This window comes from Hermetia illucens, chromosome 1 (genome assembly GCF_905115235.1).
Source record: "Hermetia illucens chromosome 1, iHerIll2.2.curated.20191125, whole genome shotgun sequence".
Classification (NCBI taxonomy): Eukaryota; Metazoa; Arthropoda; class Insecta; order Diptera; family Stratiomyidae; genus Hermetia; species Hermetia illucens.
The window spans coordinates 183857669-183883543 of NC_051849.1; the positions used below are offsets into that span (position 1 = coordinate 183857669).

A 25875-nucleotide genomic window follows, 5' to 3' on the forward strand; every position below is an offset into this window, starting at 1 on the left:
GTAACTCTTCAGGTTAATACCAGAACGTACCTAGGGAGGGGATGCATCAAAAAAGAATGAATAGCTGGCTCTTAAACGAGGTTAAACTGTGTACCACTGCGATATATTAGAATACGTTTCGGGGGCATTAAGGATATGACAGAAAAGTTATGTGTTCTTTGAGGTGAGTTGAGATGAGTTTAGGTCGGTGAAGGTGGCGAGAAAAGGGTTGATTGTGATACGGACGTGTACTACCCTCGACGATATAGCGGTGAGTGCAAACGAGATTGGAAAAATGATAATAATTCTGCACTATGTGAAATTGAATGTGGTTTGGAGCACCGTGTTCAGTTGAATGACGGTGTCAGTGGGGTTGAACATAAAATAATTGAGGTAATCCCTCATCTTTTCCTCTTGATAAGTGTAACGATATGTCCATATCACAGAGTAATGAAAACAAATTTTTGCAATATAGGGTCGTTTTCACGTGATATTTAAATAGGGCTTCTCTCTTTCTGTCATTTGAGTCTGAGAATTATATACAATGTTTTCAATAAATTTATGCTACTTTCATCGATTTTATGACACACGCAGATAGGATGACTGTTTCCGAAGGGTACAAAAAAAGGTGACTATAGTTGTAAACTTCTTGTATTGACAACGTTAATTTTAGATTGATTTTGAGACACAATGGTATTCGTCCGATCACTGTTGTTCATTATTCTGGTTTATTTGTAAGAAATTTGGAAGTGACAGTTCTGTGATAATATTTCAGGCTGCGGTATGCAGTAAAATCGTACCATTTTTGCTACATGGTGTCATGACTTTTCGACGTCTCCTGTTGAAAAAAGAACAGAACAGACAGTCGTCTCTTTCGTCGAGACATTACTGATAGATATCCAAACTTTGAAAAAATCTCTCCTTAGTGAGAGGACCTGGTCGACGAGGATAATGGAGACCCGTGGAGATGGAGTGGTGACCCGATAAATTACATGCACATCCGCGCGGGTTGATAACAGCAGCGTGAAGGCGCCGAGTCCACTTTTCTCTAGTAAAAAGTTGGAAACTTCAATGTCACAGATGGTATCTCGGCATAAATATGCCAACTAGTGCTCTAACATCGGGCAAAACTACTGTTGGGCGCATTCAACGCTTGTCCAAAAGGGGGCATTTTTCTTCCCGCTGAAATGTGCCGAAACTTCCGTTGATCAACAAAGGAAAGGCGATCTCGAGCAGTCCACATTGTATGCTGCCACGGCCAGGAAATTTTTCAAAAGGTCATAAGAAGCTGAAACGATATGTTCTGCTGGAGATTTATCCTCACGACAGTATGATTTTAGACCAGGGCGATCCACAGGGCGTATTGTCATGCAAGTTGTGGGTGGGGTTCATCAACCTGAGGCATTCAGCCGCCGAGATCGACCGGTGGTGCTCCTCGCAACGATTTGCTCTGTGCTCTGTGAGATGGAGAGACATTCTAGACACACTAGACGTTAGATTATTCTCCATTGGTTGACAGCATTGACTGGAGATATTTAAATTGCTTAGTGCTGTCAGCTTCAGTAACCTGCCCAGAAATTAAATATCTCGGGTCAGTTCTATAAGCCAATGGAGAACTGCGTAATGAAATTTCTTCAGGCATGAAGGCAACCTGGGTGAAGTGGCATTTCACAACTGGTGTTCTATGTGATCGACGTATCAGCGAATGTCTCAAATCTAAAATTTACGGCAAAGTCGTCCGTCTGCCGCTCTCTATGGTCCTGAGTGTTGGCCGACTATAAAAGATAATGAATGGCGTCTTGAGGTAATGGAGACGAAGATGTTGCGTTGGACGGATGGCGTGACAGTTTTGATTACATCTGAAATGAAGATATCCGCGATCGATATGGGGTTGCACCGACCGTGGGGAAACTCTGAGGAAGGCGTCTTCAATGGTATGGTCATGTAATTCACGTTGACGATAATTCACTTGCTAAGATTGTTCTGAACATCGAAGTCAATGGTAAGCGAGCAAAAGGGGTGCCGAAACAACGGTGGCTTGATACGCTGGATGGGGATTTAAAAGCCTCGCGATTACATCCGGATTAGGCATTTGATAAAATAAAATGGCGAAACCGATCACGACGAACCGACTCCGCTTGTGAACGGGATAAAGTCTGAAGAAAAAGAAGAAGATGTGAGGAGCGACGAATGCATGACGGCTCCGTGTCATATAGCTAAAAACTCCATTGCTCTGTATTTTTTAGAAAATGATTTAAATAGACCATTTGATGGAAAGCCCTGTATTGATAATAGTCAACCTAATATGCTTCACATTCTGAGTTTAATATTATTAGCAAATACGAATAATTTAATCTACAACAAATACAAAAAACGCTGGGGAGAAGTAGATTCTTCATGAATGGAATTTTAATATTTCATTCAAATGTCAATTATTCTCGTTAGTTATGACGTCAGCATCTTATTTTTGTGGCTTAGGATGCGTAAATTCACACGAAAGTTTGAACTGCTATAACTTTGACACTAATAGTCGGATTTCCATAAAACTTGGCAATTGTATGCACGAGATGGTCCTTTGCAAAATTTAGTACTCCTAGGATGAATCCACGGGAGGTTTTCCAGCGAATTTCTAAAAGTTGGTACTATACTATTAGTAAGTTTATTTGAGCAGATATCGGAATGGAACATATTTTGAGGCCTAAACTTTTTTTCGGATTTTTGGTTGGGTTGGCTAGTTTCCGAAAATGAGTCGTGTCTCACTTCAAGTGAATACATTTTGATTCCTTAATTACACACTTTGTAATTTATGCCAAAACTAATGTCAGTTTCGGAAAACCATCTAATGGGGTTTCCCCCTTAATATTTTGACGCGAAAGGGGCCACTTTGATCTACTATGACTTGCATGGTGGTCTCAAAAGACCTCCAAGCTATCTTGGTTAACGACCCATGTGATAGCGACACTACAACGATAAAGTTGCCCATAAAAAGTTAACAGGGAGATAAGGAGATCCAATAGGTTCAGCTTATTTCCCTTATGATGTAGACGAAGTTCCCAGCGGACCATTCATCAGAGCTAACCAATATGCCAAAAGGAAAGGCATGGGAATATTAGCAGAATGTCATCTTAAGACCCACCACATATGCTGGGGAAGTTCCAACATCAACGCGAGAGGATCGAAACTATTGGAGTATCTAGTAGTACCTGCATTGCAGATCCTCAATGTGGGCAATGAGCATACTTTCTTCAACATGGTCAGGAATCGAAATAAGGGTGATATCTCTTGATATTGCGGCTCTTATCGGAGAGTGATTTCGTAATGGGCATGGATCCACCTACTACATTTCGGAATCCGCGTAAAACAGACGTGAAAAGCGAGCGGCTAAGTTACAATCCTTAGGAGGCGCATTAAATCCATTGCTCGAATTGAGAAAACAACCCAGATGATCACTACCAGCATGAGAGAAGCTTATGAAGAGAGCTGCCCATTCATGATGCCAAAGAAGGGTAAAACAACATGGTGCAACTCTGATTTGGCAAAACAAAGGAGAACGATAAAGGTGCTCCTGAACCGAGCTCTAAAGTCTGATTCAGCTGCTTCCTGGATTTGGTACATAGAGGCTCAAAAAGCTGTAAAGAAAGCATAAAGTCGGGCAAAAGATCATCTCGAAGATGCTTTTGCGAAAAGGCCAATTCTCTTCAGGCAACATCAAAACTAAAGCGGATCCTTGTCAAAGAACATAGCTAGCAGTTGCGCTATCTAGAAATAAGGAAACGATAAACCATTTGCTTGAAGCGGACTTCCCAGGAAGCATCCAAAATCTGATCTGGAGGCCGACAGACACATATAGTCTACAATCGGAGGATTAAACTCTGGCATGCAAAGTAGTGTCACAGGAGTGAGTGAAATGGGCATTTAACTCGTCCCATGATGTCTGCAGGTCCGGATGGCATTATTCCTGCTCTAGTAATAAAGGTAATGGAAGTCCTGGTCCTACACATTTGGAATATACAACGCGCTCGCCTAGCACACGCTTATATTCCAACCAGCTGACGTGATGTGCAGGTAATATTTCTTCGCAAACCAGGAAACCTATCTACACAGACGCAAAAACCTTCCGACCGGTCAGTCTAACTTGCTTTCTACTAAAAGGACTGGAAAAACTAGTAGATTGGCTCATAAGGGATACATATATCCCTAAGTTGCCACTTCACTGTAGGCAACATGCCTACCTGAAAGGAAAATCCACGGAGACAGTACTCCATAAGCTAACTACAGAAATTGAGAAAGCAATGTCCGATAAAGAATACGCCTTAGGCGCATTTATGGACATCGAAGGCGTCTTCAATTATGGCTCATTCACGGTGATTTGTAACGCGGTTAGTCAGTTGGATCCTTAGATGCTAGAGTGGAGAAAAATCCACACATTGATCGGACAGGAGCCCATTGAGGCAGGGTGCCTCAGGGGTTGCCCACAGGGAGGGGTCCTCTATCCTTTGTTATGGCTGCTGGTAATGGACACTTTGCTATGGTTCCTGGAGGGCACAAAAGTTCTCACACAAGCATTTTTAGGCGACATACCCGTAATAATTACCGGCAAGTTTGCGGACACAGTATCTGACCGCCTGAATGCAACACTGCATGTATTCCACAGTTGGTGCCACATAATGGACTCACGGTCAACGCTAGGAATATTGGACTAGTTATGTTCACTAGAAACGTCGGATGGGGCAGCTACACGCTACCGACCTTATCAGGGGCAGAAATTCAGCTGGTACAAACAGTCAAGTTAACGTGGAAGCACCATATCTAGGAACAATGCTAAAAATCCTCCAGATTGCTTTGGTGCTTTAGGATTGACCTGACCTGACCTGACCTGGGGACTTTCACAAAAACAGATTCGTTGGATATGTACATCCATAATGAAATCCATTTTGATATATGCATACATCATATGGTGGCCGAGACTGAACTTTGCTAACAGCAGGAAGCTTTGCCTAAGTATTACTGGAGCAGCATCGCAACATTCGAAGCTATTCTAAATTTACCCCCAAATCCATTTGCAGGTAAAACGAAAAGCAGCTAACGACGCAGATTTCGTTGTAATCACCAAAAAAAAAGAATGGCCGATAAATGGTCATGTATCTTTTGGGAACTACAGACTTAAGGGATTCATCCCGTGTGAAGGCCGCTTTTTCGCTTTTTTTAGAAATCTTTTGTGAAGAACTGGATAAAGATGCAAATACGAATTTTTCACCCTATATTTATTTATATCTTGATCATGAGCAATAATTTTTCCAGCCCGATGGCATAGTTCGTTATTGAAATACAGGGCAATTTATACACCAATCTCCAAAAAAGGATGTTTTTCTGTTGCCACGTTAGAGGACACTGTGATCATCTGAAAGATGGGGGCTTAACTACAGTCCGCAACTTAGGATTATTTAAACATATTAAAAGCTACATTTTTGGTGCCGTGTTAAACTTTTTTATTTGTTAATTTTGGTGTTTTTTCAATGCTTCGTTGGTAAATAAAAAAAACTACTGAATGAATCGTAATTATCCTAGTTTGCGGACCGTAGAAATATATTCTCAATTAGTCGTGAAAATTTCAAAGAATTTCGTTGGATAAATTTTGGGCTATAGTGGCAGCAGATTTTCAATATGCAGTTTCGATAAAAACGCATTTAAAAAGTAGAATGTGATTTTTGCCATAAAATCTTAACTGACCATTAATCTGCTACACCTAGTCCATAAACCTTAGGTTTCTTCAAGAAAGACATGTACAGCCTTGGCTTCAATTCTTGTCCTTTTAGCGGAGTCATTCGAACGTCGGGCAGCATTATCAGTACCAAAAAGCAACGACATATCAAGCCCAGGTGTATGGAGTTGTCATCAAATGCTGGTGAAACTTGGTCGATTGAACGAAACATTCCTGATGTGGATACCGAGGCATCGCTGGTAATTTGGAAGCTGACAGACTTGCTCACCAAGGGTCTGAATCCACAATGGTTGGGCCAGAACCAGATCTTAGGATCCGGCCATCTACTGTCAAGTCTACTCTGAAGGGGGAAGGCGAAAATCTTTGTGAAGGAACTCGAGGCCGCTAGAGCAGCATTTTTGTTTCCCTTCAGAAGTGGGACATGAAAACCCTAGTATGGCTTTTAATGGGATACTATCCCTTAAACTAGAAAAAAATGGAGTGGTGATCTCGGCCATCTGCAGCCAATGCAAGAAGGAAGTATAGACGGGCTTGCACTTAGTATGCAGCTGCCCGCCCTGCTCAGACCCCAGACGATACCTCGGTAAGGTTTTCTTCAGCGAAGAGTCTGCACATTCTCTGCCTATGGAAAATGTAGTCAGCTTCGCGAAAGCTTGCGAACGCCGCCGGCGAGAGACCGTTGAATAGGCGATCTCCGGGAATAGTACAGTGGGGCTAGCAAAGGTCTGAGTACTTGGACGGGCGGCTCCCCCCACTAAACGAAAGCGAACTACTATGGCAATAGTAGAATTTTCACCAGACTTCGCAGTATGGTGCTTGCTATTAAAATTGATTTTGCTATAAAACTGGCGACTTGGACTAAACTTAAGAAGTAAATTTTCAAAATATAATAACATGCTATTATCAAATTCATTTGAGCAGATATTGTAACGGCGAGTATCTTAAGGCTTAGCTACCATGCAAATGGACCAACATAATTTTTTTCGGATTTTTCGACTGAGTAGTTTTTTAGAATGGGTTTTTGAAGTAATTGACCCCGTTCAGATCCTACACTGCTCCCATTTTCAACCAATGTAAAAACTTCGGAAAGTACTCTTCCAGATCTTTCATTTGAAAAAATTTGTCCTCTTTTTCGGGTGTATGAAGATTCAGAGTTTTCATTTCCAAGCAACAAAAGATGAATGCACAATACAAAATCCAACTGTCAGTAAAAATATGCAAATTTGCAAAAAGACTAAATTTTTAGTAAAATAAAAAAAAAAAATTCGAATTTTTAATTTTAATTACCATAACTTTACTTAAAAACTCAATATGGGTTTTGCTAATAGATTGTTTCTTTTTGGGTTACAATCCAGGAAGTGTAAGCTCACATTAATAAATCTTAGTGCGAACTCTGTAGTTCATTCGGCAAGCCTTTTTGACATTATTTCAAATTAACCCAATTAAATCCATTAAGTAAATAGAAATAAGTTGGTAGAAATGAATCCGAATTAATGACAATGCCTACTTCATTTCCATTACAGTTCCACCAACTATCAAAGAAGTCGTTGACGTAATGGTGTCTCCTGTCGACAGTGACGTTACGCTACAATGCATTGCTGAAGTCTTCCCAAAACCTCTAAACGGCTGGCATAGAAACGAAAGTAATAACTCCTTAATTTTTCCACCCCACACAATACCCTTATGCTATGTAGCACAGTTATGCTCACATATGCTCTTACCATGCACAATTTTCAAAATGTTACAGCGAAAATTAAAATTCATGATGGCTCCAAGTACAGCATCTCGGAGGCTCTCATACGCAACTCTTACACTTGGCAGCTGAATCTCACCATTCGAAACGTACAAAAGAGCGACTTTGGTGTCTACGTTTGTTCGAGCGTGAACGCATTGGGAAAACGCGAGGCATACGTCAGTCTAAAAGGTAATTTTCATAATGTTAATGTGGCACTTTCCAAATGAAAATGTATTTACACTTTAAATCAAATTTGCCTTCACGCAAGCCAGGCGTGATTTCATATTAGTTTCAATTAGTTTAATTACACAGTGTTAAGAGGCGTCAGGAAGTCTGCTGCGGTTTTGATAAGTTTAAAGCACTTTCCTTTTTTGGGTGTAAATTTCTTTGGGACTTACATATATAATGCTGCGTTCAAGACTTTCTATATTGGCAGAATCGTTGTGATTCTTCAATCTTCGCTACTTTCAATTATCAACATCAAATAAGTTGCAGCAAAACAGATAATATTTGGAAAAAGGATCTTATGACAAAGCGTTAATCAAATTATTTGCAGCCTTGGGGCAAGTCTCGCTCTTCAGATCTTTCAGGACTTTGCAAATATCTAGAATAATTTTTCAGATTTTGAATTATTAGCCTATGGTGAGGAGTTTTAAAGCATTGTAATGACTAATTGAGATTCCGATGGTCGAAAGGCCATACCGAGTGGCCGAAGACGACCAAGAGGGAAGAGCTATCCTAAAAACCTAAAAAATGGCGAAATTAATCGTGAAGGTCTGCCCGCAAATTTTGAAGCTCGATCGAGGTGCTTCATGGAGACGTACTTGCACGCCTCTGTGCTAACCAGGCTGGGGAATGTAGCGGGTGGGTCTTTTGAGCGCTTCGATTCCTCACGTGTCCTTTTCGATACGTTGGTTCGCACTGGATCCTGAAGGATACTCAATCATGGTGTTTCGCGTGCACCTAACAAAATAAACACACCCGAGCTAAACCTGAAAATATAAAAATAAAAAAAAACGTCTCGACCGCGCGAGTTGAGCCGTAAAACACCGGACCCGAGTGCCACGATCGAAAAGGAGGATCAACGACTGATAACATCCTCGATCGAGGTTTCCCCTGTCTCAGATGTTTTGCGAGGAACGGCCTCTGAGCTTCCGCTCCCTGCCTTGACATACTCAGACCAGGATGTCCCTGTCTTGTGAGAGTTTTGCAGGACTAAAGAGGAGGAGAGAAGAAGGGAGTCCTTAAATTAAAGAGCTCATATTAATAATTATATTTATTCAAAATAAAATAACGAAGTAAATAGTCATGCATTTACACTATTAAATCATAAATAAAAGAATCAAGTGTAGGTAAATTCAAAGGGAAATAAAAACTATGAATGGAAAAATAAAATAATGATTTAAAAGAAAAGAAAACAAAAATGTAATAAACGAAACCACTGCGAATAAAAGTAAACAAGTAAAACAAAACAAATATCTCACTCAGAGCTCTGTGGGAAGTCTGATAATTTCATATCTTAAACACCACGGTGGAAACTGAATTTCATTAAATAATTCGAACATGACCGGCATCCGCGCGAAGATGTAGAGTTTATAGGAGTGAGATGCAGAATATCAGGAAACCACAACTTTAAATTTTGTGTTTAATTTCATTGGTGACAAAGCATACATATGTACCTATCGAAGTTGGTATATCTATTCGAAATGAAGTTAGTTGGGCGTCCTGGACCCTTTTGATAACTAGAGCCAACAATGAACTCAGCATTTCCTGGTGCTTACGTTTGGCCTTTTCTGGATTGTTGGCGCTTAATTATGGAATTCCTTTAAAAATGTGAATTTATCAAAAAACACGTTCAAAGAAACCCAATTTTCAGAGTTTCTTCTTACAAAGGGTGTAATCCCGAGTCTTGGCAGATGGGAAGCAGTCCCACTAGTAACACCGTTGCATAAGGTTTCAATTTCTGCGTGAATCCTTGCGTTTCGGTAATTTACCCGGCTACACACTCTCAATGGTGGAAAACTAGGTGAATCGGAACTTACTTTCTGCTAAATTCTGTAGGCGGAACTTTTTCCATTGCAGAAAACAGGTCAATATCAAATTGCAGTGCAGCGCTTCAATGGCCTACCTCGGGTCACGTGGTGAACATCACCAATCACCAACACTGAAAAATGAAACTAAAATGTAACCCAGCGAATTGAACTTATTTTGGTTCCTACCGCCTGAAACCCACAATTCATGTTTATCAGAGTTAATTTGCCAAAACTTGGCCCCAATCTGGTTTTTGCACTAGTCGGCTTGAATATGTCAATTTCTTTCCTTTTGACTCACAGGTTTGACTTTCACAGACTTAATTTCTCAAAATTACAAATTTTCTAAGGGCACAATCTTTCTCTCAAGCCAACCTTACTGCCCGAGACTCGCCTTCGAATTGCAAACTCCAGTTCAGCCCATCAGCTGTCCCTTGATCAGTTGGTCTTGTTCTCGCTAATTGCCTTCCCGGTTCATGAACTTGAACTTAAAAGCTCATGCCGGCTCTGTATCACCAGCAATATACACGACTGCTGAAGTGTGCGGGATGACATTCTCCTCGGCCACGAACAATCGCCTGCCTGTATCCAACAATGTGAAATACGAGAAATTAATCAAAAATAGAATTTGAAAAGGTTTGAGTGAGTGAGTGGTTGAATGGTTTAAAACATAAGAAAATTTAATTAGTTGAAATGCTAAGTATTGTTTTTAAATGAATGAAGGAATGGGAATTGTGAAATAAAGAAGGATATTTGAGAAAACTAAAGGGGTTGGAAAAACTGTGAGGATAAAGAGAATATTACACATTATCGAATACATTATTTGGTCAAAGTGGCCCCTGGAAAGGGAATACCACTTCTATCGTTAAGCCGTGGACACTCCAGCATATATGAGTTTCTAAGTTCCACTAGGTAATTTTCGACAAATTGACAAGCGCCGTAAAACTGAGTTAGAATTTGGTCCCGTTGTTACTAATTAGAAAGATGCAGACGTGACGAAAGGGGCGAGAAATGTGGTGATTCTCCTTTGGCCCACAGTTTTCTCAGGAATCCGAAATAGAGGCTTCTCGGAACTAGATGTATACTTCGATAATATATTATGGAAATGTCCTTATTTATCCTCGGTTCGCATTTTCTCTCTACGGTCCTGTCTATTTATGAATTACACGCGAAAATATTGATTGATCTACTCAATCCTAAAGGTGTCGGGATTGAGGGCTATTAAGTGCGAAATGATCGCAAATCTATATTGTGCCAAAGAAAGGAAAGAGTTGATTCACAAAAACAAATTGGGTCAACCACTTTAAACGCGATGTACTGGTGGCCACTTACTATCAAATCTTTTAGCATTCGCCTCTCGTCCATCGATGGTGCCAGTAATTCCAACGCAAAAGTTACGTTAGAAATGCTTCTTTCGCAGTCGGGTGTACCGGGTAGGTTTGAAAACAATAACAGGTCCCATTTCCCTTTTATGTAGTTCACCGAGGACTGCGCCTCCACCTCCACTTCTTCTTTTCCTTATGAAAGACACTTCTGCTCCATTGTGTTGGGTTTCACCTTGTTGCGAATTTTACTGAGAACTTCGTAAAATCTCTTGCCTTCCGTTGATTTAGTAAGCAGGGCAGATCACCCAGTCCTTCGCTTCCTCGTCTTTTCTGTTAGTAATTTACCATTTGAAGTTGGTATTCTTGTTTTCTTACTTCTAATCGTCTACTTAGAATTGAAATTACGTCATTATATTGGCTACGAAATCGTCCATATTCATGTAGGGGGTCAAAAATTCTTCGAAGGATTCTTCTCTCGAACCCGGCCAACAGTTCGCAATTTTTCTCGTTAAAAACCCAAGCCTCTCAGGAATACATGAGGGTTGGCAACATCATTGTTTTGTACAGTGTCGTTTCAACCGTTATTGTTTTTGTAAGCTGAAATGGGCTCCCTTGGCAGCCAACAACCGTGCGCGGATTTCATTGTCATAGCTGTTATCGGTTGTGATTTCCGACCCTAGATAGGAGAAATTATCAACGGTTTCAAAGTTGTAGTCTTCTATATTTATTCTTCTCACTTAACCAGTGGGATTCGATGTTGTTGGTTAGTTGGTTTTCGGTGCTGATGTTGCCACCATTTATTTTAGCTAGTCTTCATTGATGTGAAGCCCAAGATCTCGGGCCGCCTCCTCGATCTGGATGACGGCAGTTTGCATGTCTCGAGTCGATGTCGATGTCGCCAGTAGTTGGGTGAATTTAAAGAGGATCGTGCCCCTCGGATTTACCTCAGCATCACGGGTCACTTTCTTCAGGGCCAGGTTAAAGAGAACGCACCGGGCCGGTCCGTTATTAATGTCGAATGGTCAGGCGGGGACCTCCAACTCGCCCATATTCTGGTTGTTAGGCAGTTTATCATACTCAATATGCCCATTCTATCGGAAATTAGATTTCTCTTTTTGTCTCGGCAGGATGAGCATCGAGGTATATAAAGCTTCATCCTGCTGACTTGTTGGTAAAACTTGCGGGCCTGGTGCGGCTGCTCCCTGTACTTTTCGAGTTCACAAACCTGTTGGTTCTCCCAGACTTCCCCTTTTCGTCAGTCAAGTCGCTTTTCCGCACGACGGAGTTCATGATAAGTCTCCGCGGGCGTCTCCACGTGTGCCCGCGTTCTTTGAGAATGCAACATTACTCGGTATGCATCATTCTTCCGTCCCGCTTATATTCACCGTCGAACCATCTATTTCGACTTTTCTTGGGGCTGGGGCCAAGCATGTTTGTGGCCATATCAATGATAACGTTCTTCAGGTGGTTGTGAAGATCATTTGTCGATGCTTCATCTCCAGGACATTTGCAAGCTGCGGTTATTGCGGCATCCATTTCCCCGCTTATAAGTGTTACAGATTGCTGTGTTGTGAATGGGGGATTCTAGGTGGTGTTATTATTCGAACCCGAAGCACCATGCCAACGAGATAGTAACCTGAGTCTATATTGGCTCTCCTATTAGTTTCGAAATGCATCAAGCTGAGAGGTGGCGGCGTTCTATCAACACGTGGCCAACTGGGTTGAAAGTGATCCAGTCTGGAGAAGCCCACGTTTGCTTATGGGCCGCTTTCCACGCAACTCTGGTACTTCTAACAACCATTTCGTACGATACTGCTAACTGGGCAATCCGCAGTCCGTTATCATTGGTATCCTTATATTAGCTACGGAAGCTGGCGTGACGCCTGAATACGGGCTCAGTCCCTACTTTGCTGTTAAAACCCCAAGTTAGATTTAGATATCATACTTGGGACAGGCTTTGAGGGTTCGTTCTATTGGCTCGTAGAAGATATTCTTGTCCGCCTCTGCAGTCTCCTCTGCAGGGGCGTGAACGTTAATGAGGTTTATTTTTCTAAATTTGACTCGTAAGGGCACAGTTCATAGTCTTTCGCTTATGTTTTCAAAGCCAATAACAGCAGGTTTCATTGTATGGATACTATAATATGTGGTGTAGTGGCTCTTCTTCAGGATACGCCCCCTGTCCAACGTATCTCCTGCAACGCTGTTACATCAGGACAGGGTATTGGCAGTTTCTTCTCTGTACAGGGAGCGCACGTTCCATAAGAAAATGCCCAAATGTTTATTCTCTTTTCGTTGCCGGGTTCTCCGTTGTGTTGTCAGTGGAGTCCTCTTATGGTTCCAAAACAATTTGTTTTACATGTACAGCGGTTATGACGTGGAGGTGCAGATACGATTTGGTAGTAGAACTGTTGGTATTGGTTCAGCAGGCGTTTCCCAGGTCTTATGCTCCTACGTGGGTACCAATCCACGTTTCGTCCTGGGATCTATACTACCCTTTGGCCATCATTAAAAAAAGGTAAAAAGATTGCAATGTGATATTATTTCTTAACTGGAATATTTTCCTTCCATTTATCCTTGGAGAAGAAAGTTTGTGGTAGTCCATCATACAGGGCAAGTAATTGCAAAATTCAGTGCGTGTCCTACTATTAGCAATAGTATCTACTAGCTCAAAGTCATGTTTTCCGATACCACAGAATGTCATATTAATGGATGCAAGAGTATTCTTGGTACCTTTCCAAAAGTAAATTCCATGATCACCGGTAAAAGCTGCCGGAAGTAGCTAGTACTTTGACGGGGAACCAAAAACAAGAGCAAGAGGATTTTGCTGTTGTTGACATAGATATATTCTAAAAATGAACCTGAAAAGATTTTTTCTGGCTTTAATTGAGTTCTAGCGAGGATTGACGTTTTCTCTTGCTGGTAAGCTTGCAGTGATAGAACTCTGTCGCGGAAGAACTGTCACCTCAACATCTCCATAAGAATCTTTTAATCTTTTTCTCATTTTAAGGTTTTGTGTGAAACAAAACCTTATTAGAATCGAGACGGTGTCTGTCTGTCTGTCTGTCCGTCTGTCCGTCTGTCTGTCTGTCTGTCTGTCTGTCTGTCTGTCTGTCTGCAGTGGTGCATCTCTACGAAATCTAGGCCTCAAAATATATCCGGTTCCGATATCTGCACAAATAAAGTTAATAATAGTATATTTCCACATTTTAGAAATTTACCCGGCACCCCCCCTTATGTTCATCCCAGAAGTACAAAATTTGGCATGCGTGTAATGAAGAACATAATGCACAGTTTGGTCAAGTTTGAAGAAAATCCAACCATTATTAACAAAGTTATAAGGGGTGAAACTTTACAATTTTTTGTGAATTTCGTGCACTCTACAACCTCCATGACGTCATCATCACATATCAATTCGTCAATATCACAACGAAATGAGTTCTTATGAATTGGGTCCCAGAGAATTATTTTGTTTTAGTTTTTTAGTTATTTGTCAGCCAGACATGTGTGTATGTAGGTATATAATAGATGCGTGCTAATGAACTTTGCGCCTAATTCAAATAGATATAAGAAGTAAATCGGAAATATGGGTACGATCAATTTATATACGTGCATATATGTGTACAGTATTCGGTAATAGGCAGTTTGCTTGTTTAGGGTGAGCGTGATATCTATGGCTGTAATATGTACGTATGTCTCGTAGTTTGGAAAAATATGAAGGATTATGTTGGATTTGTAGCTATATACGGACAAAAAAATGTGCGTTGAAGTTTCTCACATAAGATGAACACAAAACCTTTATACCCGAAGCGCGAGCTTCCGGTATTCCGACTTGTTCCCTCTTGAAAGGGTGAATTTATCAAAAAACTAAACCAGTTTTTGAAATCTTGCTTGATGTGTTCAACTATTATCTCAGTTAAATTGTTGTGTCCAAAATTTGTGTCCTTGCTTGGCATCTTAATAGTGATTTGTTGTTCCCTAAGGAATGTCGACATTTCCCGTTGAAACTACTGAGCTTCACTGGAAGAATTTTTGGTGGAAGTTAGTCGTTTCCATCAATTACTTTTGACCTATGATCAAAAGAGATTGATCTTTTTTTCAACCTTATCCAGCAATATGGAAAACTGATTCGATAGGTTAGGAAAAACTTCCATATTCAGAAAATCGGCAATTCACGTGAAATCCAATTATTCTTCATTGTTTTTGAATTAATATTGGTTTTATTAAGTATGAAAAATGGAATTTATTCGAATCCGCTACATACGTTCATATATTTATCTCTGCACAAAACCTGCATACGTCAACCTTTTCGTCACTTTATCTGATGTGAAATATCTGTATGCCTGCCAATTAGAGTTTTACTCATAAATAGGTTCGGTTTTTCATGTATTCTTCTATGAATTCTCTTTAGTACCACTCCATTTATAATAAAGTTTGATTAAAATTATCATCCTTTTGTGGAATGTTCTGAAAAGAATTTTACTATTAAAAGTATCCAGTTGGGATGATGTTTCGACTTTAGCGTGATTTATTGCTTCAATTATCTATCAGGGAAGACTTCAAAGTATATTTGCTAAAATACTACGATGATATACTATACATTTATAAGCAGTATAAACGAAACCTTAATAAGCTAATGCGTCAGTCTTAAATTTTTCTCGGGCATTTTAAAAACTCTCGCTTAATTTCTAGAAATGGAAAGGCCTCCGGTAATAATAGAGAAGGAAGAAACCGTAGAGGAGCGAATAACCAAAGAAAGGATTCCATTTAGGCGAGTAACAGAAGGTAGGGGCAGCCATCCCGAATTCGCTAAAGCTAGTCGTTGCATTCAATACGTAATCAGTATAGGCCTTATCTGTATCTATTTTAATGTACTTTTATCTTGTAGATTGTTTGGATATTCGTATTTTTACAATTCAAGTATTCAAATGTGGTGGAATTTGGTTTGAAGTAATTATATAAAGAGTTTGAAAATTTCATGGTAATAATACTTAAGTAGTGCTTGTCCTATTTATACATACATAATATATAATATTAAGGTGTAAATAAAGTAATATATAAATCAGTTTGACTGTTCATTTCCTGCGAGCTTTAAAAAAAATTTTAAGATTTTACTCTTTATGTATCATTTAAGTGTTTCTAGGCCAAGAATTAAATAAAAGTTTGGGATATATATAGTCGACAAAACTGTAAAAACATAACATATGTATAATATTCATCAAAGTTCAATATCTTTAATCTTCATTTTTTTTCCTAAAAATTTGAAAAGATTCATAAAATGCGCAGATATTTCAAAGAAACTTTATTTTCCTTCTGTGTTTCAAGTATCTTCAGTAGTAGAGTTTGCTTTACTCAGTGTCCTTTATATTATTGTTGTTGGTTGAAATAAGAGTAGTTATAAATGAATTTTATCTTTTAAAAGAAATTATCGTCAATAGCTACTGTTATTTTTAATATTGAACCAAGAAATATTTGGCAGGTTTAAAATTCTTTCAACATTAAAACTCATTTACACTTCCTTGTAATGAATAGTTTCTAAAAAGTACTCACATCATTCATTCTAAATTCTAAGTGAATTTTAAAGATATTCAGAAAAACATGATCTTATTAGAGTGAATGTATTGAAGTTTAAATACTCGAAGGAGACTGACAAATATGCTGCCAACCTGTGGCTTTCGTCGTTGAAAATATTTCTCAACTCCTGCCCATTTTCTTGGCGAACTATTGTAAAATATTACGTCAGGAGATGCATTTACCGCAATGTCGTCCCTCTATGGTTCTGAGTGTTGGCCGACATAAGAGACAATGAACGGCGTCTTGCGGCAATGGAGACGAAGATGTTCTGTTGGACTAGTGGCGTGACACGTTTTGATCAAATCCGAAATGAGGATATCCGCGATCGTTATGGGGTTGCATTGATTGTGGAGAAATTGCGAGAGAAGCGTCTTCGATGGTATGGTCACGCAATACGTGCTAACGAGAATTCACTTGCCAAGATTGGTCTGAACGTCGAAGTCGATGGTAAACGACCAAAATAATAATAATAATAATCTTTGGCGCAACAATCCATATTGGATCAGGGCCTTGAAGTGTGTTGGAGCACTTCATTCACGACCGTAACGGTGCACTAGAGTACACTGTAGGAGGCAATGTGGTCAGCATTGAGATCGCCCGAGATTATTACCCTGATTTGACTCGGGTACTCATTCACAGCTGAGTCGAATAGTATCCGAAGTCAAATCACGATACAAATTCCACTGCCACTAATGAGATTTGAACCGCGGCCTTCCGTATGACAGCGTTGTGCTCTAACCACTCAGCTATCCGGACAAACGACCAAAAGGCAGGCCGAAACAACGGTGGCTTGATACGCTGGATGGGGATTTAAAAGCCTCGAGATTGCACCCAGATCAGGTATTCGATTGAGCCAAATGGCGAAACTGATCACGACGAACCGACCCCGCTTGTGAACGAAACAAAGGCTGAAGAAAAAGAAGAGGGGATGAGCTTATCTCTAGCTTCATCTTTCTTCATCTACTGATATCGCCAGCCTCTTCTCATTATCTGTCCTCAGTATATATTGCACAAAAACATTTCCTCAACTGCTTATCGACACCTTTCCAGCAATGCTGTATCTTTCTAAAAATAGCTTGCAAAATAAGCTCTTCAAATTGACGATAAGTAGAACAGTGTGAAACTCGCTACTTTGATCACCGATCAAAAACAACGAAACAACGTAATCTTTGAGTACTATTGTTCTTTCTGTCAGTTAGCTGTCGATAAGCATAACCGGGTAATAGATACATGGATCGCCATTGAGGATCTCCATATTTCAGTCCAGTAAACGATTTGAATGTATTTCGCGTAATATCAGCTACTAGTTACCATGCGCCCATGGTTGACCTAGCTCCACAAAAGCTAAATGTAGATTAAATAAGCTTCTTCGACTCCCGGTAGATTACTAGCTACAGAATATTTCGAACTGTGCTCGAAAGGTGTCTGGGGGTCTGTAAGACAATGGTTTACCAAGAGAATTAGAAGCACTAGTAGGTGCAGCATTATATGACTGAGAATAGATGCCATCCATCAAGTGTGCCGGCTTAAAGATTTTTTTGGACCATTGCTTGCCTGCGTATCCTCAGTACTTTTTTGTTCGTTACTGCGGGTATCAGTAAAGTGGGGCCTCTGCAGGCAATCACCGCGTCGTTTGTTCGTTACTGCAGGTATTACTAAAGTGGGGCATCAAAGTTATTCAACATGCCAAAAGTAATGTCATAGGGGTAATAGCAGGATGTCAGGATGTAATGCGCGCTCCTATATTTCATTATAATCATCATCTTACTGATGATCTTATAGAATAAACAACTCATCAACCGGTAAATATTTCTTGAGAATTTAATAAAAAAATTCTCGTAGGTGTGGAGTTACGTCTCTATGGATTTTACGTGAGCACCTGCCCAGTGGACGTAATCCCACGGTCTTCTTAAAACATGGACTTATTTTGTGACCACAAGCACAACGGTACCAATCTATACTGAGTACGCAGCTCAGCTTATTCATACTGGCGGATACAAGACCAATATAAATCTTTACCGAACTTTGGAGTACGGTGGAGGCCCGAAGATCTCTTGTTCGCTTGAACGTAACCACAGCCCCCATGAAGCTTTCATAAGGAGGTCAACCGTAAGGAACCGAGCTGAATTCATGTCCTCAAGGATTTTTCCTGAAAAATTGAGAATTCTGGGCTATCCCGGTTCCCATGGTACCAGTATATGCCTGGTAAGCTTTCGTGACCTAAGCCACTTCAGATGTCTGCGTGTAGACTCGGGTCTGATCGCCCTAATTAGACTATGAAGTATTCGCCTCTGCCTCACGACCAGCAAGCCATAGTGAATATTGCGTTTCCCGGTGCCACCACAAGGAGGTTTCCACAGCCACTTAGTTTTGGTTTGGCCGACAACGTTGCTGCCCCGTCCTTCTCGCCGCCTCCTTGAGCACCTCGTAGTTGTGGGGCATAATTGTTTTGCAATAACCGATCTCCGGTACGCGCCCACCATACTAAAAAACTCCCCACATCCCGGCTTTTTGCCGAGATCGACCAATTCGATCCACCCAGCAACAGTCTGGAATCCTGTCTTTTCTTCCTAGCATATATATAGTCCTTACAGGGCTGCATATGAAACTGATGATTCGCTCACAGCAATTTGTTGAGCCGGCTTTTATCCATGACAAGAAGATGGTGGTATCCCTACAAAATTTTATTACTGTGTTGTTGTCTGGCTATAGAATCGTCCATTTTTTTGTAAGGTTCATAGGTAGATATCAGTGACTGCTTGAGGGAGCCCAATTAGCTGTGATGCGCCACTTTGATGATGAACCTTTCTTAAACTTCTTCTGTAAGAGGCTCAAAATTCTTCAGAGGATTTTTTTCTCGAATTTGGGCTAGAGTTCGCAATTTTTTTTGCTAATAACCTAAGTTTCCGAGGAGTACATGAATAATGGCAAGATAATTTGCTTTTACATCGGTATCACTGATCACTTTGTTCAAGGCAGAATTAAAAAGGATGCATAATAGAGCATTCCCTGTCTTAGATTGTAGTTTATTGATGGTAAAGGGTCCCGACAATGATACTGCTGCTCTAATGGTCACAGTTTGCTGGGCAGCCTTATTAATTTAGTTGGGAACTGAATTCACTCATAGTCGTGTACGGTCAAGTTAATTTAACTCATTTAGAACGTATGCTTATAAATCGACGCGTAATACTTCATTGTTTCATTTGGTGGTATTTTGTCTAAAAGATCCTTGATTACTTGATTACTTGTTAAAGTTTTGTTCATAAGAATAAAATGACCCTTATATATTAATATGTTCCCTATCTTTTTATAGAATTCATTCCAGAGAAGACAACTCCTATTCCACATGTATATACAACCCCGAAACCGCGAAGAAAACTAACAACGCAATATAACAAAAGTTTGAACGAGGTTGTTCGTCCGAAGGAACCGGCAATATCGAATCACATTCCGAATACCGATTTTGCTGTTGGTTTACCAGAAGGTAAGTTCTGTCTGATCTCAAAAAACGTAGCCTCCACTTTTTGATTTATGTAGATTATAGTTTTCCAAATGTCTAGTTTGTTGTGCAGTATTCCCCAATCAAGAGCTGCATATAGCAGAATGGATTCCACAACCCCTGCGATAAGCAGCCAGCGACTATTGTTGCCCTTCCGATATTAGGCATAATCTTCACTAGAGTTGCTAGAGTTTGCTGCATTGATTATTATTCCCAGGTATCCCATGATCGATTTTCAAACGTACTCGTGATTATCAACTGAATTTTAACGGTGTTGTTTCTCATGGTATTTGTTATAGGACCGTCTTCGTCTTCTCCTTCGCCAGGTCCAGTCTAACGATCCATAATCATGTTTTAAGGGTATGAACGGTTCTATTTCCATAAAGTTCCACATTTTCAGGGTACTTCACAACTACCACCCCTATCGGTTCGCCTGCAAAACCAATCAAAGTTGCTTCCACTGGAGTTTGAAGACAAACCACTCCATCATACATGCACAGCATGGCTCTACCACGAAGTCGTGGGGAACACCTGCTGCCACAACGTATTCTTACCGCTCTTCGTGCGTACTGCATTAAAAAGTTTCTCATAGAGGTAGCTCTCAATCATTGAAGCTAAGAAACATAGGGCACCTGGTTTAGACAAAGCACCCGCTCGACAAGCGGAAATAGCCTGTTATATATCATCCTCTCCAGCATTTTCCCCATAGTGTATAAAAGACAAATAAGGCGATATGAAGAGGGTAGCTCGATGGTTTTTGACGCTTCGGTAGGAGAATTAATCTCCGCTCCTTTCACTGGGCGAGAGCCTCCCATGGGAGCCGGATTTTAACAGCCACCTCCCAAGGTCCAAGGTCTTAGTTTGGCATTCCGTCCAATCCCGAAGCCTGATTATCCCGACTTCGTCCATTGACTTCTCGTGGTTCCTCGGGGGTTCAGAAGAAGTTCTGTCGCACCGTTGGATGAGGTCCACTTCGTATTGTGAGAAATCAAATGTAATTATTTCAAACTTGCAGCAATTTCAATTTCCCTAATAACTTTTTCGGGCTACTTCGAAGATTTCCTCGCTCGGAGGCACAATGTTTTCAACAGTGGTTAGGTCGTTAGCAAACACACCATCGTATTCTGTAATCGTTTTATCATTTATAAATTGGATACTATAAATTTTTGGTATTCACACGAAATATTAGTTTAATCAATCCTTAAATATTCAGATACTATCGGCAGAAAATTACAGTTAGTAAAACTGAGACGCCCCTTCATCGGCGGAAGTTACTTTCAGAAGACCTGTACGGTAGGCCGCCGTCGGTCGGTACTTCAGTGCATTGACAATCCAGTGCATGGTTCACTGTTCCGCCGCATCACGCCACCCCTAGCTGAAACTGCGCAGGTTCAGCGGTGGAAAACGCTATATGATTCTGCCAATGGTCTTACGGGGTGAACCTAACGCATCGCGAACGCTTTGTTGGAGCGTCCCCCGGTTCGGTAAAATATTTCAGTCTCGACAGGGAGGCCCATTTGGGTCGGCCCTGACGTCGAGTTTGAAAGAGTGCTCCCTTCGCGCCAGGATATTAAAGGGGTCCTCACATGGTGGCCGCAGTGGCTCCTGGGAAGCGTCTACCTTAATGAGACCTTGCGAGCGTGTCTCTTGAAGGTGAAGTTGGTCGCGCTTTCGAAACCGCATTCCTGAGAAGACACAGCAGGCTGGGGTCGCTAAACCCTGATTTGGTGTCCAGTACAGGGTCGGCGGCGAGTTGTAGATTCTCCCTGTACAACATCTCCGGCCACGCCTGGTCATCGCAACTCATTACCCGTCCGGTACCAACGTTCCTCCTTACCATTGGACCGCGGGTGGTATGTATGGGTCCCATGGCGCTGCAAACCCAGTAGCTTGCCTCACTCCGAAAAAAAGGTACGCTCAAATTGCATTCTCAGGTCCATGGTGATTACGGCTAGTACACCAAAACGCGGGATTCATTTTCGACATAAGGCCTCGACATATGATTGTGCAGTAATGTCAGTCAGAGGTATTGCTTCAGGCCACCGCGTAAACCTGTCGATGGTTGTGCGGCAATGCTTGTAACCGAGCGAGTCTAGCAAAGGACCGATGATGTCGAGGTAAGGAGTGTGGAAGCATTTGCTCGACCGAGGAAATACGCCTACTTCCTTTTTATGTGCTTGTTGATTTTACGCTTAAACGCGATATACTGTTTGGTTTAAAAGTTTAGGTCTGTGTTCATGGACGGCCTGAAGTATTTTGTGGTGACTAACGGGTTCGTCGTCCTGATGTTTGGATGCGCAAGATCATGTGTGAAATACTTCTTTGCGAAAATCGCCTGGAATAAATGACTAAGATCCCTTGTCCGAGGTCTTCCAGAGTAAGTATGAGTTTGCGTCGAAAATGGGAAATACCTTGAACTTGCATTTGGAGTTTTCCTCAGACTCTGAAGCTCTGCGCCGGCTTTCTGTTCCTCTGCGATTGTCGTATAATCGAACGTGAAGCAGTGTAACCTACGAGATTCGTGATAAAGCGTCTGCAAAGACGTTGTCTTTTCCAGATGAATTGCATTTCGGAAGCGAACGACATTCTCAACTGGATGTGTCGACTCTTGGGATTGAACTTTGAAGATTTGCATATACTAAAGAAAACGATTTCTTTGCTGAGTTGTGATGTGATTGCTTTTCTCGATCCAATTAATGTATTCGGATCGAAGCATTGCTGACTGTATGACTGTTAATAAAACCTATAAAGAGCGCATGAGTAAAGCAATAAAAATTAGAATAGAAATCCAAAACCTTGGCTTGCTTTACAAAGCGTTTTTTATACCTTGTCCATTTCCTTGTTCCATTTTTGCTAGGGTTCGAATGGAGAAAGTATCTGAAATCATTGGTGAGAAAAAAGGATCGTAAGAATTCAAATCGAAGATAGCGCAAACTATAAACTTCTGGCACAACAATCCTGGAGCGTACAAAGTTTCGCAAATTTAAGTTTCCAAATCTTCAGTCTGGTCTCCGAGAAAATATCAACATACATGGAATTTGAGCGAAGCTTCATTATAAATTGGATTAGTATTGGCAAATGCTAACCTTTTCGGTATTATTTAGTTCATGGCATGACTCGCAAATATCATATTTAAGACGTTCTTTTGATGTCTTCCACCCTTACTCGCCACTCTTTTCTCTTTCTCGGTCAACAATGGTGCATTTGATGAACCTTTTTGACGATTATAGATAGCAAGATTTAGCAATAATAGACACATTTGTTAATGTACATTCGCTCTCCTTGCATTATTTCTGACATAGGTAGGTGGTTCAACAAATCAGTAGCACTGTATTGTAGTTGCAGGATATCGAGCCTTGGCCGCTCTTTCCTGTAAACTGGAGATTGTAAGGGCTGAAGTTCAGAAGGTCTATTTTCTGTTTCATTCTGGTGGTTTCCTTATTCTAGAACTGTCTTGGCATAGCTGCTTTTATCTACATATTGAATTTAAACAAAAGAAGGAATTTAGCACCCAATATGCCTGTCAATTTGACATTTTGAACATTTATCAGTTAATCACTGTGTGAGCTCTTATATGTCAGTCGGATATCACTCATTGTTTAGTATTTTCCTTTCCAAATCCGTCCTCAATTTAAAGTCCACCCACTGCATAAAAGTTTTGCTTAATATATGGCCTTCAGTTTGTTTGCGTTTCGCAAATTACTTTGACATTTATTGTTTAATAATTTACTACATTTTAATCATTTAAATGTCACGAAGGATTTTTATAAAATAAATATTTCATTTCCAATAGTTCATACTCAACTTCCGACCAGAAATGGATTTGAAAAGATGCGAAATACTCAAATGCCGTCTGTCGGTGTTACATCGAATCCGGGTTGGGTCTACCATAACCGGGCCCAGATGCACACAAGTGACAATTTTCCAAATGTTTGCGCCGTGACATGTTTGTTGCTGTCACTTGTAATGAAATATATTTTAAGTGAGTTGACGATGACAACGACAACGATGACGACGGTAACGACAACAAATGCGGCAACAATAAGGATGACGTAGAGTTAGGCTCCTTCGCATACTGTAGGCGGAATTACGGAAATCCACGGAGTGAGACTTTGAAGGCGTCATGTATATGTATGTAAGCTTATTTGAATTAATTCTCTTGAATAGAAATATATATGGAAGAGGGTAACAGGATGAAATCAGAACAAGTTGAAGAAATATGTCGATGCATGGATAAATGCAGAAGGGAAAGTTTATTCATTTCCTTTGTAAATAAAAGTAGGTAGTATCTAAGTTCTGTAAATAAGAGAGAATTATATATAAATACAAACAAAACATTGAGTTAGGCGAATAGTGGTTTGAGGTCGGAAGCATATCTGAATGAAATGACACCCACATTAACGAGGATCAAATGAAATAAGGACACTTGCTCGCCAATTTTGCAATGAATCTTTTTACATGTTCCGAAGATTTTTGTTTATATTGAAGTAATCAGTCCTAGATTTCAATACATTAGAATTATTATGCTTTAAATTCAGATCAATATTCAAAGAAGTAAAAATTAGCATCGTTTTTGGCAGGCAAATAGAAAATACTTTAAATTGTTAAATTTCTCTCAAACATACAGCCCACATTGGGCGCCTAAAAAGAAAAGTTGGTCTGTTAGAATATTCATCCAGGAGTTGTGGAAACTTCAATTCTTCTAGAAACAGTACGCTCATGGAATATATTTGGCATCATTCTCACTGTTTTTTGGGTTCAATTTTCTTCTAAAACCGGTGCTAACGAGGGCACCAACTATTCAAGTTTCAAAATATCTTATTTACTCTGTACTTAAGCCCACATTGGGCGCTTAAAAATTAAACTTTTTTGAAGCTGGCTTTTATGCATTAATCTTTCTGATGTTGCTCTTTCCGAAGCAGTGTTGTCACACAACAATTTTGTTGCTGTCCACTATTTATTTGAAATAGAATTTAATCGAAAAGCAATGATAAGTTTCTGCCAAAAAGTACGTAACAGCATGTTTGGTCACCTAATTCTCCTTCAATTATTGAAATTACTGAAAAGAAAGGGGACCCTTTTAGATGAATAGATTATGCTAAATTTAAAGTGAGCGACGAGAATGACATTATTGAAAGAGTGATTAGAATTAGAATCCACCTTTGGATGGATTTTGGTTATCTACAGCTTAGCTAGAGGCTGGAATTTCAGTTTGCGCTTAGACCTGATAATTTATTTTTCTGATTACTTCAAAACCCACTGATTTATGTTACGAGAAACTAGTTATTCAGTTAATAGTCCTTAATCGTTTTTCGAGTTTTCCTATCACAATGCAGCAGTGTCCTTGCACGGGCAGGTAAATTCAGAACCAGTTTACATTTACCTTTTAAAACAAGATAAGCAATTTGAACAAAATCAAACACAAATTTGTATCATAAACTATATTTGAACGCGGAGGAATTTATATCATTCTAAATTCCGATATATTACTAACATAAGGATAGATGTCTTCCTCAAAAAGAAAAAAAAAACGAAACAAATATATCAAGTGATTCTAAGTCAGCGATAAAGAATAAACCATAACTCAGTACGCACACGTTTGTACTGCAGATGGAATAAATAGATTAATGAAATTTAGCTTTGATATGTATAATTTGCGATAATAGAATTCTGGTAAAAAAGTCACTAAATATCGAGTTCTGTACGAAAATTATGAGTTCAGGTGTTGTGTAATTTTTTGTTTCTTTTGCGAACACAGGAATGAAAATATAGTTTCAGAAAATGTTCTGTTTTCCCACTGTCACGAAAATTAATGAGAAGAGTCAGCTTTCACCGCAACCGATCCGGGCTTTCTGCTTTCTGTTTATTTATTTTCGCAGTTAAGTTGCCAATTTACATCTGATACCTAATTTATAAGATATTTCTCACCCTTACTTTGGAAACAGTGATTTAGGTGCACTTCAACACAGCCTGATTTTGAAGCCCACTAAAATATCCCTACCTGCCTGGTGTAT

The 25875-nt window shown here is 40.1% G+C and overlaps 1 protein-coding gene across 1 annotated transcript in view; it reads left to right on the top strand.

Annotated features, from left to right (window-relative positions):
- Positions 1-25875, top strand: part of LOC119646940 (lachesin) — a 182025-nt gene that overhangs the window by 127897 nt on the left and 28253 nt on the right. The window contains exons 8-12 of the mRNA XM_038047630.1: positions 7225-7344; positions 7449-7625; positions 19676-19846; positions 23655-23791; positions 23845-24139. Of these exons, the coding sequence (XP_037903558.1) occupies positions 7225-7344; positions 7449-7625; positions 19676-19846; positions 23655-23791; positions 23845-23847 (608 nt within the window). The 3' untranslated portion in view covers positions 23848-24139. The remainder of the gene's footprint in view (positions 1-7224; positions 7345-7448; positions 7626-19675; positions 19847-23654; positions 23792-23844; positions 24140-25875) is intronic.